This window comes from Barbus barbus (genome assembly GCF_936440315.1).
Source record: "Barbus barbus genome assembly, chromosome: 9".
Lineage (NCBI taxonomy): Eukaryota > Metazoa > Chordata > Actinopteri > Cypriniformes > Cyprinidae > Barbus > Barbus barbus.
Window position 1 is genome coordinate 27,376,193 of NC_136737.1, and position 14,574 is coordinate 27,390,766.

Below are 14,574 nucleotides of genomic sequence, written 5' to 3' on the forward strand. Positions count from 1 at the left end.
GATATTCATTTGGTATCCTGTAGGGATTTTAAATGGTGAGGTTGTAAAAATGATCCTGAGTTAATCATTTAATTACAAACATAAATAGTTTTTATATCACTATAAATAGCTAATTATATAGCTTGTTTTGTGTGCTTGACATCTGAACAAGCTCTTGTTCTCCCAGTTTCTCCAGTAAGCTCAATGATCGGAGATCGTGTTTCTCTTCATTTGTTGAACTGGAGTGAGGTTATCTGTCAAAGAGTCTCTTCCTTTGCAATATATAGACCCAAACGAGCCAGCGTGAGTCATAAGAAATCGGCTTTCAAAGACAAAACATAGTTTTCTCCTTTAAAAGCACTCTACAGATATATACACAGCACTAATTCATTAATAAATCTGCTGTTTTGCCCACTTAGTGGCTCAAACTTAATGTTCTCGGACTCCTTTCTGCCATTTCAGTTCAAATTCTGCTAAATGTTTGTCTAATGTTTGAGAGAGTCATCTGAACATGTGTCAGAGTCTCAGTTCTGCCCTCTAGTGCTCCTGCTTTATTCATTATAGCGGGTTTATTAATGAAATATTAAATGCTCACTGGCTTTTCTGAGAGAAAATCTCCATTTTGGCCTGATTTCTACCCAAACATCCTCAAAACAAGATAGATTTAATGTATTTATTTCTAAAGAAAATGTATTGTATTTATTGATTTCAGAGAATTAATGTTAAATTAGTATTTAAAAAAATATATATATAATGTAATGCAGAACAAATATGTTATTATTTTACACAATACACAATCTTGCTTATTAGATAAATTAATTTTAAGAAGGATTTTTTTTTTTTTTCAAAAATATATTTTTACTGAAATCCAAAAGTATTGGTGGGAAGAAAAAAAAATATATATATATATATATCTATATATCTATATCATGTACACAAAATTAAACAGTAATAACATTTTCTTTTTTTGCATTTGTGCATTTTTAATGACTTTTAAACCATTTACAACTATTAGAGACAAAATAGTTACAAACAGAATTGACCTGCAGTTTGCATTCATTTCAAAATGTTACATAAATAAAACTCATATTTATAAATATCTCTTTTATAAACATATAAATAGTTTTTAAACATAAATACATTTATGCGAGAATGAAATACATGAATGTACAGCAGCAGCAACAATATACAGCTTTTATCCACATCATCTGCCATGGGTTTCTTTTATTTTGTACATATTTTTAATCTAATTCTTTTATTTTAGTTGTACGTTTCATTGTCCCCACAAATGGTTCTCGTAGTGGCTTCATACCATTAGTCCGATTCTTTAGGTTTTTCCTCAGAGGGGCAACTAAGTCCGTTCTGTCCCAAATCGATGACGTCTGTGGTTGGTTCTGGAAGAAAGAGGAGATTGAGTCAGATGGATGGATGTAGACGTGTGTCTCTAACGCGTGCGTGTGCATACGACTGACGTCAGATCTCTGACAGCAATCCTGCATCACGCAGTCAGATGCTGTTCTCGTCAGTTTGGCTCATGACAAAATCTATCTAGTTAGTTTACCGGTACAACTACACACTCCAAATCTATTAAACCCACTATTACAGAAATAAACATGAAGTTTGACACTGAATAGCTTCCTGAAATCATACAGCACCTGTTATAGTGTCAGGTAAAGCATTTTGCATCAAGAAACTGTATTCAGGAATTTAGTGATTGATAAATAAATATATTATACATAGGGGCAAAAAAAGGTGATATGCAAACATACATTTATATATAATTTTATACATATTAAAAATAAATAAATGGAATAATTTTACATTTAAAAAAAGATTTAGACTGATAAATAAATAAATAAATATTATATTAATAAATTAACATGAAATTCCCCAAAAGAGTATATCTACCAAGATTATATATATATATATATATATATATATATATATATATATATATATATATATATATATATATATATATATATATATATATTAAATTAATGAAATTAATTATCTGCAAAAATAAATATCTACAAATACTTAGAATTAAGATACCAGATAAATTAAATTTACATATATTTAGATTATATACTCCTTTTATATTAACATAAGTTAAAACTATTTTGCTTTTTTATTTTTACAAACTAATTGTAATATATTACAGAATAATAATAATAAAAATGCATGATTTAGATCTCTACAGATACTCAGTGAATAAATGAACACATTTTATATAAAGATTACACCTACAAATATTTAAGATGTAGATCTCTACAGTTACAAATAAATAAATAACTAACTAAATATTTATTTATTTATTCATTCATTCATGCAAATATTTAGGATTTAGATCTACAGATACTTAATAAATAAATAGATTATATATATATATATATATATATATATATACACACACACACAAATTTAATTTAATTAATATTTGTTCAAACAAGTACATGGAATTTCTAAAAGCTGTGAATCTACAAACATCTGAGACTGAGATCTCTTCAGATTCTCACCATGAGAGATTATTTGCAGACGGGTAATGAGACGGCTGGCAGCCCATCCCGCTCATGGTTCCTATCCTGTCCATCTTGTGTCCGAAGCATCCGCTCCTGGCCGTCGTTCCTCCTTTCTTAGATCCAGCTTTGGGTCTGCGTGAGCTGGGCTGATCGTTCATGATCCGAGCCCAGGGGCCCTTGGCCCGAGTGTCCACACGCAGGTCCCGCAGCAGACGAGCCCTGTTCTCCATCCTCCTCTGACTCTCATCGGACGCCAGGAGCTCAGACAGCTCCTCGCCCAACAGCATCCGCAGGGACTGCAGGAGACACACATGCAGAAAAACTCTCAATACTTAGCTCAAAATACACTCTTAATGCTCACAAGTTCTTTACACTCTTAAACTTACCTAAAAGAGATATTTCCACCAATTTTATCAATTGAAGGTTTATTCAATCACATCAGATTTCTGGCTTGAATAAACGAGTTTAAACATTCTTAGGTTATCTGACTAAATCCAGTTCCTTGAACTGGAGCTTTATACATATATATATATATATATATATATATATTTATTTCAGAATATAATTGTTCTTCAGCTTGTAAATGAATGTATTAGTATGAATAAACGGTTTTTAAATGTTAAAGTGTAACGCGTAACTCAGGTCTTGGAGTGGAGGAACAGGTTCGGAAACATACTCAACTAGATTAGCTATTTATATATTTGTTTCATGTTATTGTCTCCTGAAATAAAGACGAAACAAAACGCGGCGGATGAATCAACAGCCTCAGGTCATTTGCTCTTGAATGATTTTGATGAAATGTTTTATCTTGCGAGCATCTTGGCAAATCCGAGCCCCGTTTGCGTTTTTCTCTGGAAACTCTCCGAGATGAGAACAAAAACGTTTCCGTTTGCTCCGAAGTGAATCTCATTGATGTCTAAGTGTAAAAACGACTTCATCAAAGATACACGCAGCGCTTTTCACGCACGAGAACCTGTTGATATACAGGCTATAAGCCACAAAAATGAATGAACCTAAAGTTTTGCTCAAGAAGCCTTGCGTCCGGACAAGTGTCGGAGTCTGCGATCTAATGATGCTCAAGTCGCTTTTGGATGAAGACGAAGAAGAGAAGGACTTGAAGATGACATTAAAAGATAATAGTCTATTTTGAACTTGTGATGATGTTTGTTTATTTATTTTTTTAAAACTCGTAGTTTTGTGTATAGGCTATATATTGCGCGTAACTGCATATCCAAGCTTTAGCGCATCTTTTAGGCTACCCAAGTAACATCAAGTTTTATATAGCAAGCCAGACTCCTGTATAAAGATCACACTCACCCTCTGTTCCTCTGTTAGTGGTTTTGTCTCAGTGCTGACTGAGAGGAGAGTCAGAATAAGTCCACAAGCCACCAAATGCGAGATGATCATCGTGATGCTTCTTCCTGTCTAAATGTGCCGATCACGATCCTTCATTTACTCCCAGAGGTGTCGAGCTCTTACTCTTCAATCTCGGCTCAGGGTTTTATAGGCGGTGTGACGTCAACCCCCCCCCCCCCCCCCCCCCCCCTCCTTGCGCGCTTCACCTTAGCTGCGTAATAGGTTATTGTTGATTATATCCAATATGTCCAATACCTGATCTGAGGATATTCGTGCTGGATGTTTAGTGCAGTCACTTTAAGCATAGGTGGGAAAAGAACAGTCATAAGCAAAACCACACAGTTGAAACAGAAGTAAAATATGTATATAGGCTATATATATAGTATTGCATATTGACATGGAAACATTTCATGTAAACACGTCGTGAAAATAATTATAATACAATAAATAAATATAGTAAAATTACATTACACATCTGTTTTTTGTATCTGATCTTGGAGGTCAGCTTCAGGCAAAAATAAAACACATTCAGCTATAAAATACTGAATGCATGTGAGCAAAGGTCAAAGGCAGAATAGAGCATCAGTTTGAGCCGGAGTGAGAATCTTGAACACTTTCTGGTTTGCAACACTGTGTGGCAGTATATGCTGATTGAAATGGTTTCAGCAGCCAGCTGAACAAGTCCATCAGATTTCAGTGTCAGAGACTGGATAATGATTTACTGAGAAGGATTTTAAAGTCTATAATCATACTCTTGCTGTAGGTGTGGTGCTGTGAACGAATGTTTATTTTCTGCGCGTTAAAACATTAATGCACTGACATACATTCAGACATACTATAATGTGTTCTTGAGGGTGGGAGAAGTAGTCACACTGCCCCCGTAAAAAAAAAAAAAAGATTTTTGATGTTTTTCTTGCGTTTCCTCCCCTGAATTGTTTAAATTTTCAAACAAACAAATGCATAAATAAATAAACAATGCACATATAATGCAAACAAGCACATGTTTTTGGTTAGCAAGCAAACCTGGGCAATATTTATTAATAATTTACTTTTTATTTGAACTTAATACTTTTTTGCAGCAAGAAAACTTTCAGAAATTGTCAACATTCTAAGTATTAAATTCATGCATTGATTTCAATCCATCATTTAGGACTGTTTTGGATTGTAAACGGTGTTTGATCTGTGCAGATTTCTCTCTTGATTCAGACCAGATGACTTTTCACTGGAGAGAGCAATATTATGGATTATGAACTTAAATGTCTTAATGACAGCAGCGTTTGTCTTCTCAAGACATTAACTGATGGACTGGAGTGGTGTGGATTATTGTGATGTTTTTAACAGCTGTTTGGACTCTTATTCTGACGGCACACATCCATTGGTGAGCAAGTGATGTAATGCTACATTTCTCCAATTTTGGTGAAGAAATAAACTCACTGGATGGTCAATCTTGAATAGACACATCTGCAGTTTACAGATCTAAATGGATAACTCATGAGTATTTAATGAGGCAGGCACAGAAGTGTTTATGATTGGTTGTCTGTAGCGAAACAGCTCATCATATTGTACATCACATTGTTTCATATCATTTTTAAATGTGTGTCAAATCTGTTACTACTTTTTTTTTGACAATATTGACCGATCAGAATCGACGATAGCAACTATCCATTTTATAATAGCAGTTGTTATAAAAATGGAAAAGGAACAAAATAAAACGTTTAAGGACATGCTGTTTCCTTTCATAAAATACATACGACTAAGTCCACTAAAATTTCTGACCTTTCAAAAAGCCGCTGCCTTGTCCGTAAGACAATTTCCCAGAAGTAAAGGCAGTATAAACGATTTCTGCAGTCTTAAAATGGAATCACAAGATATTTGGTGGTCGTATTTAACAAAAGGATATCATACGGATCACAGATTTTATGTTTAACTGTCACAATGTGGAAAAAAACATCTTTAATTCTGTAGAAATCCTATTAAGCATGATTGCTCACATTTTCCTCGTGATGATAATTACACCTTAATGACATTAAATTTAGAGTATAAAATGTAATGAAATATATACAAAAATGTAATTAATAAAAATAGTATGCATTATCATTAAATACATTTTTTTGGCATTATTTACAGTTTTTGCTCATGACGCAAACCATATACACATAAAATGTTCATATTGAAGAAACCTGATTTTTGTCATAATCAGTGTTATTTTAGTAAAATTGAAATCATAGTTTTAAGTAATAGTTTGAATTAGTTTTTATTATTTTTCTATTTTTAGTTTTCATTTTAATTTTAGGTTTGGTAACTTTGTAATGTGATTTTGCCATTTAAAAAATATAATTTTTTTAATAAAAATAAATAATAATAATGATTATTTTTTATTTATTTATTTATTTTAATGTAAGTATTTTAAGAAAAACTAAATGAAAATGAGAAATGTTCCTTGGTAGCAAGTTTTATTTTTAATATTTTATTTTATTTTAGTCGACATTCATATTTTACAAGAACATTTTTTTTTTTATGGTTTCAGTTTTAACTATATTAAAACCCCATATATATGTATTTGCGCATAATTTTTTTTTTGTTGCCAACTTTAAAACTTGGCATTGCACTTCTAATACAATTTCCTGCTCAAGACGAACCGATTTTGTGAGCCGCTTTGGATAAAAGCATCAGTAGATGTAAATGTCTTCAAGGACACGACTTGCACTCAGAAGATTGTGGCCATTACTCTTGCTTATGTAGCTTTTTCAGAGCATTGTGGTCAAGTCCGTTGGCCATCTGCAGAATTTTCTTGAATGGCCCTTCGGAGAGATCCAGGAGGTCTGTAATACCTGGAGAAAGCCATCCATTAGCATTCCCACTCAGTGGCCTGGCCATAAACGCAGAGGGAAATGATGTCATGCGGATGCTGATTGGCTGATGGCGCCGCAGGAATCTGCACAGTCACAAGTCATTGACTAGTGGGTGGCCTGAGCCATGACATCGGGGAAACCTATCCATTTCATGCTGGCTAAACATCTACTATGTTATAACAACATATTTATGATTTATATGTTGCTTGGTACGTTTTTAATTCATAAAATACAGAGATGCTTTTGAATGGTGGTCAATGGAGAAAGATGCTTTTTGACAGCAGAATGGTTGATGAGTTAGAAGTATCTTGGCCATTCATATTGCAAATTAAGGTAGGTGACATTTAAAGAGTAAGCAAAGAAATATTAATTCAGTACATCAGTTATGATGGTGTGGTGCAGCGCTTAAAGATATTGTCTTTTTACTAAAAGCTTGGAGGTTCAAATCTGCAAGAGTCAATGGTTTCTGTTGTTTTACACTTTCTAAGACCCAGATTTTTCATCTGAATCATGTTAACTATGAAAAAGGTAAACAAAAAGTTAATGTAGATGTAAACCATTTCAATATGTATTGTGTGAAAACTGTTTCTAAATTATAGAAGTGACATAAGTGACACACACACACACACACACACACACACACACATATACAGTGGGGCAAATAAGTATTTGATACACTGCCGATTTTTCAAGTTTTCCCACTTACAAAGAATGGAGAGATCTGTAATTTTCATCGTAGGTACACCTCAACTGTGAAAGACAGAATATAAAAACAAATCCAGAAAATCACATTGTATGATTTTTTAATAATTAATTTCCATTTCATTGCATGAAATAAGTATTTGATATAGAACTTAATATTTGGTAGAGAAAACTTTGTTTACAATTACAGAAAAGCACCCCCATGCTTCACGGTTGGGATGGTGTTCTTGGGATTGTACTCATCCTTCTTCCTCCAAACACGGCGAGTGGAGTTCATACCAAAATATTTTCTATTTTGGTCTCATCTGACCACATGACCTTCTCCCATGCCTCCTCTGGATCATCCAGATGGTCTTTGGCAACCTTCAGACGGGCCTGGACATGCGCTGGCTTGAGCAGGGGGACCTAATGGTAACCGTTGAGACTGTGGTCCCAGCTCTCTTCAGGTCATTGACCAGGTCCTCCCGTGTAGTTCTAGGCTGATCCCTCACCTTTCTCAGGATGATAGTCCACGAGGTGAGATCTTGCATGGACCCCCAGTCCAAGGGAAATTGACAGTCATCTTGAATTTCTTCCATTTTCTTATAATTGCGCCAACAATTGTTGCCTTCTCACCAAGCTGTTTGCCTATTGTCCTGTATTATTCAAAAATCATACAATGTGATATACTGGATTTTTAAAAAATATTCTGTCTCTCACAGTTGAGGTGTACCTATGATGAAAATTACAGATCTCTCCATCCTTTTTAAGTGAGAAAACTTGAAAAACCGGCAGTGTATCAAATACTTATTTGCCCCACTGTGTGTATATATATACACATACACATACACACACACACACACACACACACACATATATATATATATATTTATATACACATACACACACACACACACACACACACATATATATATATATATATATATATTAGGGCTGTCAACGTTAGCGCGTTAACGCATGTGATTAATCAAAAAAATTTAACGCGTTAATATTTTTTAACGCAAATTAATAATTTGATAAAATTTGACAACAACTTCTTGCTGTCAATGCGTCATGCATTTATTTTTCAACATATTTACAGGTAAATCCTAGTATTTTAAATTGGCGATTTATCGTGATTAATCACAGTCCATGACTGTGATTAACGCGATTAATTTTTTTAATCGATTGACAGCACTAATATATATACATATACACACACATACACACACATTACTATATTGCTTTGCCATCATTTCAACCAAAATTAAAAATGTTGATGATTTTTCATGAGATTAATTTAATAAAGTTATGTAAAAATGCAAAGGGCAATATGTATGTTTTTGTACTTACAATACACCAAATGCTAGCTGCATAGTTCTCCGATATTCGCAGACAACAGAGTAAGTTTAATAGGATTCTACACAATTGTGAATTTCACGCAAGAACAAACGATTTACCAACGCTAATTTCGTAATGGCCATACAATATTATTGTGTTGACAAACATAGACTTGTGACCTGTACTTCATACATCACAAATCTATACCATAATATCATATCATAACTAGTTACCTAGCTGGGGACTACTTTCAGGCACTGCGTAATATCACAGCGCCTGCTGCACCCATGGTACGACAGAAAATTTCCTTGATTATTACGCCGGAATGAGAGTTTAGTTCCTAGCCATATCGGCCTAGAAAATCGCAACTTTTCATTTTCCGTCGGTCTTAGTGCACGATGTAACTACAGAAGACTAAAGCTTTAAATAGGAAAATTATCGAAACTCTTTAGTCATTTTTGATGACCAAATGCTAATGGTCTAATCCGATTCAATGATCTATGCTAAGCTAAGCTAAAAGCGTGGATTGGATTGGATTCAAAAACGGTAAAACTCAACTGTTTATCTCTAGGGGAGTTTTAAAATGAGCCTATTTCCAAAAAAGTGGAGTGTTCCTTTAAGGGAGTTGCACCATATTGTAGTGCATTACTTTTAAAAGTAACTTTTCCCAACACTGCACATGACTGATGACATGAAATCCTGCCAAAATGTATCCGATCTAATGGAAAAATGCAGCTATTTTACGAAGCAGCAATTTTGTATGAATTTGTATTCTCGTAGCTCGTCATAGCTTTATAAAATTACAGTTGAACCCCTGATGTCACATGGATTCTTTTAACAATGTCCTTACTACATTTCTGTGCCTTGATCGTGGTTGTTCCCTTGCTGTCCATGGAGGGACAGAAAGCTCTAAGATTTGTGTTCTGAAGATGAACCAAGGTTTGGAACGACATGAGGGTGAGTAATTAATGACAGAATTCTCATTTTTGAGTGAACTGTCCATTTAAACAATCTATACTATGGACCATGATAGAGCGACGGTGTGGTACAAATTTGTATTACTTTCATAAAAAATAAACAATAAAAGGGACAAAATTGTTCTTTGATGTATATACAGTACATGCAAACTCTTTCACATTGTTGGTGGACAAATGTAATACATTTCTTGTAATACATTTCTATTTTCATGTTGAGTGGCTGCTAGTATGTTACAATATTCCAGTCTTTTTTAATGAGTCGGAGACACTTTTCTTTGCCATGCTGAGAGTTTAGCCTAATAAATTATACTCCTCATATTCTCATACATTTAATGATGTTGTAGATTTTTCCCATTGACATCATAAAAAATATCCAAGAACATTTTTCTGCATCTTTTTTTTTTTGACTTCGACCACAAAATGTTATATGCATAATTTTTAATATACTTTCAAGCTTTCATGTGGCGGAAAAAGCAGAGAAGTTTAGATCGGTGAGCGTGGAGGAGCAGCGGGCAGAGCGCTGTGTGCGTCGAGCTCCTCGCTAAGTGTTTCAGCAACGACCCGCCGTTTGGGGCCGGTTCAAGACAAACTACATGTCTGTTAGAGTCCTATAAATAACGGTTTTATTATGCCTCTTTCTGAATGCTTTTTGCAAAGTGTCTCTCTGAAGGATTGCACATATGGGATTGTTCAGCGTTGGTTCTGTGTTCAGTGATGTAAGGGGTCAATGCGGCGGTTGTGCTGTACCAGCGCTGAGGACATTTTCATAATGTGATACAAAGCACATGGATACTGCTATCCACATCACTATCACAAAGTAAAGGTAACGGATGAAGTCCTTCCTGCATCCAACGGCCATCAGTGACTTGCTCTAAAATCATATAATGCAGCTTCTGGAGCTTTCTCCGGCTAATATGGAAGATGGAAGTAGCAGAACTTGAACATTTCTAAACATAGTCGACAAGTGGGAGATCGGTAAATGAGAAAAGCTTGTTTTTCTCCAAAACAGCCAGTTATGTTGTGCCTTATTGCATTTCTGTACCAGTGGCTTGGAAGAAAATGCAAGCAATCAAAATCAAATCTGAAGAACGTATAAGATGTGTTTGTTGTTTGTGGATAAATGGAGAAGGTCCCAAATCAAACGTTCTTAGAAAAGTAATAACCAACCTTTCCACAGTAAGTTACAATTTGAGATGTCATCCATGTCTGTAACATAAAGTTGCGGGTAGAATTAGGTCACAAAGTAAACAGAAGCTTATGAGTTTGTTTCATTAAAAGTTATGATAGGACAGTTTAGATCTGACAGGAAGCGAAGTGGAAGGGATTCGAACTCGAGACGCCCGTTGGTGCTGTATGCCGGCGCGCTGCCTACGATGCCAAATTGTTTCAGTAAAGTTTGTGTAATAAGCTCTGTTCACCCTTTGGGTGGTGATGGCGCAGTGGATAAGACACATGCCGTTGGTGTGAGAGACCCGGGTTCGAATCCACTGTGAGACACCAATGTGTCCCTGAGCAAGACACTTAACCCCTAGTTGCTCCAGAGGCGTGCGACCTCTATATAGCAATTGTAAGTCGCTTTGGATAAAAGCGTCAGCTAAATGTAAATGTAAATGTTTTATGTGTTTCTAACAGATAATATGACAACATCTCTCGCCTCTCTACTGCCGCCACCTGGTCTGGAGGACATAGTGTTTATTCAGTAAAGTCTGTTGATGTTTGTACTTTTATAAATTGCACTTTGTATTACATAAATCACTTAAAACAGAATAAAACTACTATAAATTGAAATGTTTTAATACAATACAATCAACTCAAGAATTTAATACTCTTTTAACCTCAAATGATTCGTAACCCTTGAAAAAGAAATTCATTTTATTATATTATTATATTTTTAAAAAGAGTACTTACAGCAATGTTTGATGTTTAATGAACTTAATTGCAAGTCATTTTCAATTAAACTGAAATGTATTATAGTTTAAATTGGTAATACATACAATTAGCTGAACTTAGACCCAATTAAACAGGATTTAAGTACATTTATATATTTAATATCATAATTCTATTGACTTTAAAATATGGCTAAAGTGTAACGGCTATAGCATAAATGCTTTAGCCGTTACACTTTAGCCATATTTTAAAGTCAATAAAATATGAAATTTTTATTGAAATTTTATGTCATGTTTTTAAATATATTTGTAATTACACATTCAAAATAATGAAGTTGCAAGTTAGTACATTTAAAATATTTTAACTTTAAATACAATACAGAAAAAAACACTATAGTTAAAATTATTAAAACATAATTGTTTAAAATATTGTAAAACATTTCATTTTGACATTATTGCACAGTTCACTTTTTAAAAGTGTACTTAAAGTGTACTCACTTAAGTACCCTTTTATGTCAGTATTTTGTTTTTTAACATATGTACACTTTAAGTGTACATTCAATACAACAAATCACACTAATTACAATAACAATAGAGTTTGACATTTTAGATACTGTCAATATGTTAATATTGTACGGTTTAGTCAGCGTTACTTTAAACACTGGACTTAAAAAAGTCAAATCTTTGAACATTTTAATATATTTTATATGGAATTAGAAAATTAGACTTTGGACATTGTTGAAGTCATTAAACTTTGTGTTATGAACAAATACCTACTTCTGTCAGTGTTCAGCTCGCAGTTTAATGAGGTGTTTCATTGATTTGTCAACCGAACTTGAGTAAAGTCACCACATGATGAAAAAGTGAGGTATGACACTTGGTACGCTTAGGTCACCAGCTATTCCAAGGCAAATATTAGTTTGCCTGCTGCATCATAAGAAGAGCTGCCTGGTTTTAATATTAGTGTGGTTTGTGTTTAGCCGTTTGCAATAACTGTAAAAGCATCTGTTACAGCTAACATGGCTGTTTTAATGGAAGCGCAGTCATGAAGTACACTTGGGAAGTGCCATCAAGGCTTCAGTTTTAAATCAGAAGTCACAGCCAGTTTCACCACATCATCATTTACCCTTCTTTCTTTAAAAGCTGTATGTTTAGACCACAACTAAAACAGCTTTGACCTATGATATTTTCGCATTACAACAAGATATATATATTGACAGCAAACAACCAACAACAAAAAAACCTTGACGCATTACCATAGAGCATTTCATGTTCCCAAACGCCCATCAAACAATCCATATTTTCGAGGTTTGGGTGAGACATGTTGTTGTAAAACTAAATGCAAATGGAACATTTTCGAGTTTGTATGTCATTGCAAGTGAAGGAATGCAATAATGTGTTTCATGGTGATATAAAAGTCCCTTTTTAGAGGGACAGGGCCTTGCTTTCTCACATTCAAATAATTCCACATGGTGCTGCGGCCTCATCTACATGTTATAACACCAGCGCTAGGAAAAACATTCACTTTAGTAGCTGATGTAGCTGATCAAGGGATCTATTTAACCAGTTAGTTTCAAAAACAGGACCATTTGACAATTGCCATAAAGTCTGGTGCAAATCGTTGCATATTCTGACCAAGAACCACCCACTGAAACAACAACCAATTGATATCAATAACAGAAAGTTGTGTTTGCTTCAGTAAATGAGGCTTCAGTCCGGCTTCTGAAACTTCTGTTTCTAATTCAAGTCATGTTCACACAGCCATGTGTGCAGTCTGAAATCCACATATAGTCCCACACAGAGCCTACACACAATTATGGAGCTCATACAACGCCATTTAGTGAGAGTAAATATTTGACCAATTTTGAGACGTGACATGATGACGGAATTTTTATGTGAATTATTCTTTTAAAGGAAAATGAAAATTCACTGACAATTTACTCATTCTCAGGCCATCCGAGATGTAGATGAGTTTATTTCTTCATCAGATTTGGAGAAATGTAGCATTACATCACTTGCTCACCAATGGATGTGAATGGGTGCCGTCAGAATGAGAGTCCAAACAGCTGATAAAAACACCACAATAATGCACACCACTCCAATCCATCAGTTAGTGTTTTGAAAAACCCAAATCTGCATGTTTGTGAGAAACAAATGCATTATTAAGATGTTTTGTTTTTGATGGATTCTTCGCTAAAATTGAGTCTAAAATCCATAATAATGCTCAGTCCATCTCCTGTTGTTCCTCACATAAAAATCCACCTACATGTATGTTTAGAACTATTTTGGCTTGTAAACGGCAATTGAACTGTGTAGATTTCTCTCCTGATTCAGATTAGATTAATTTTTCACTGGAGGAAACAATACTCAGCATTTTGACGGTACCCATTCACTGCAGAGGATCCATCGGTGAGCAGGTGGTATAATGCTTCATTTCCCCAAATCTGTTCAAACTAATCTAAAACTAACTAATCTACATATTAGATAGCCTGAGGGTGAATACATGTTTTTTTTTGTTGAAAGAAATAGTTAATTTTATTTACAAAGGATGCATTAAATAAATTGAACTCAATGTAAACTAAAAGTAGTAATTATCAAAAGTTTCAAGTGAATCTTGACAAATAAATATTTTCCGATAATTTTGTATTATTTTGGAAAAAAAAGAAAGTGGTAGACAAAAAAAATTGGCATTTTCAAAACTGTCAAGTGGAACTTGATGAAAAAAAAGTGTTTTATTATTTTGAAGTGTGAGAAAATAGTAAATAGTACCAAAAATAGTAATTTTCAAAAGCTTCAAGGAAAGTTAAAACTATTTCTGTTCCATAAGAACTAATTAACTTAGCAATCGAAAGCAAAATTACAAGATTTATGAAAAAACTGTAATTTTTTCAAAACTACAGCAGCTTGTGTGTATAATCTATTATTTTCTTGAGAATCATGAGCCTGGAGGTTGCAGGATGAAAGTGGCACTGGCATGGCA

The 14,574-nt window shown here is 34.2% G+C and overlaps 1 protein-coding gene across 2 annotated transcripts; it reads right to left on the reverse strand.

Annotated features, from left to right (window-relative positions):
* Positions 1–948: 948 nt before the first annotated feature.
* LOC306874746 (C-type natriuretic peptide 4-like) lies at positions 949–4,044 on the reverse strand (the record flags this gene model as incomplete). Of its 2 annotated transcripts, XM_079424981.1 has the most annotated exons (3): positions 3,819–4,044; positions 2,499–2,797; positions 949–1,373 (listed from the first exon to the last, which is right to left on the reverse strand). In XM_079424981.1, coding segments are annotated over exons 1-3 (390 nt in total). In that variant the 5' UTR covers positions 3,909–4,044. The 2 variants fall into 2 exon arrangements, with proteins under 2 accessions (XP_079281107.1, XP_079281106.1); XM_079424980.1 differs by lacking the exon at positions 949–1,373 and having other exon boundaries at positions 2,495–2,797; positions 3,819–3,958.
* Between the last annotated feature and the right edge of the window lie 10,530 nt (positions 4,045–14,574).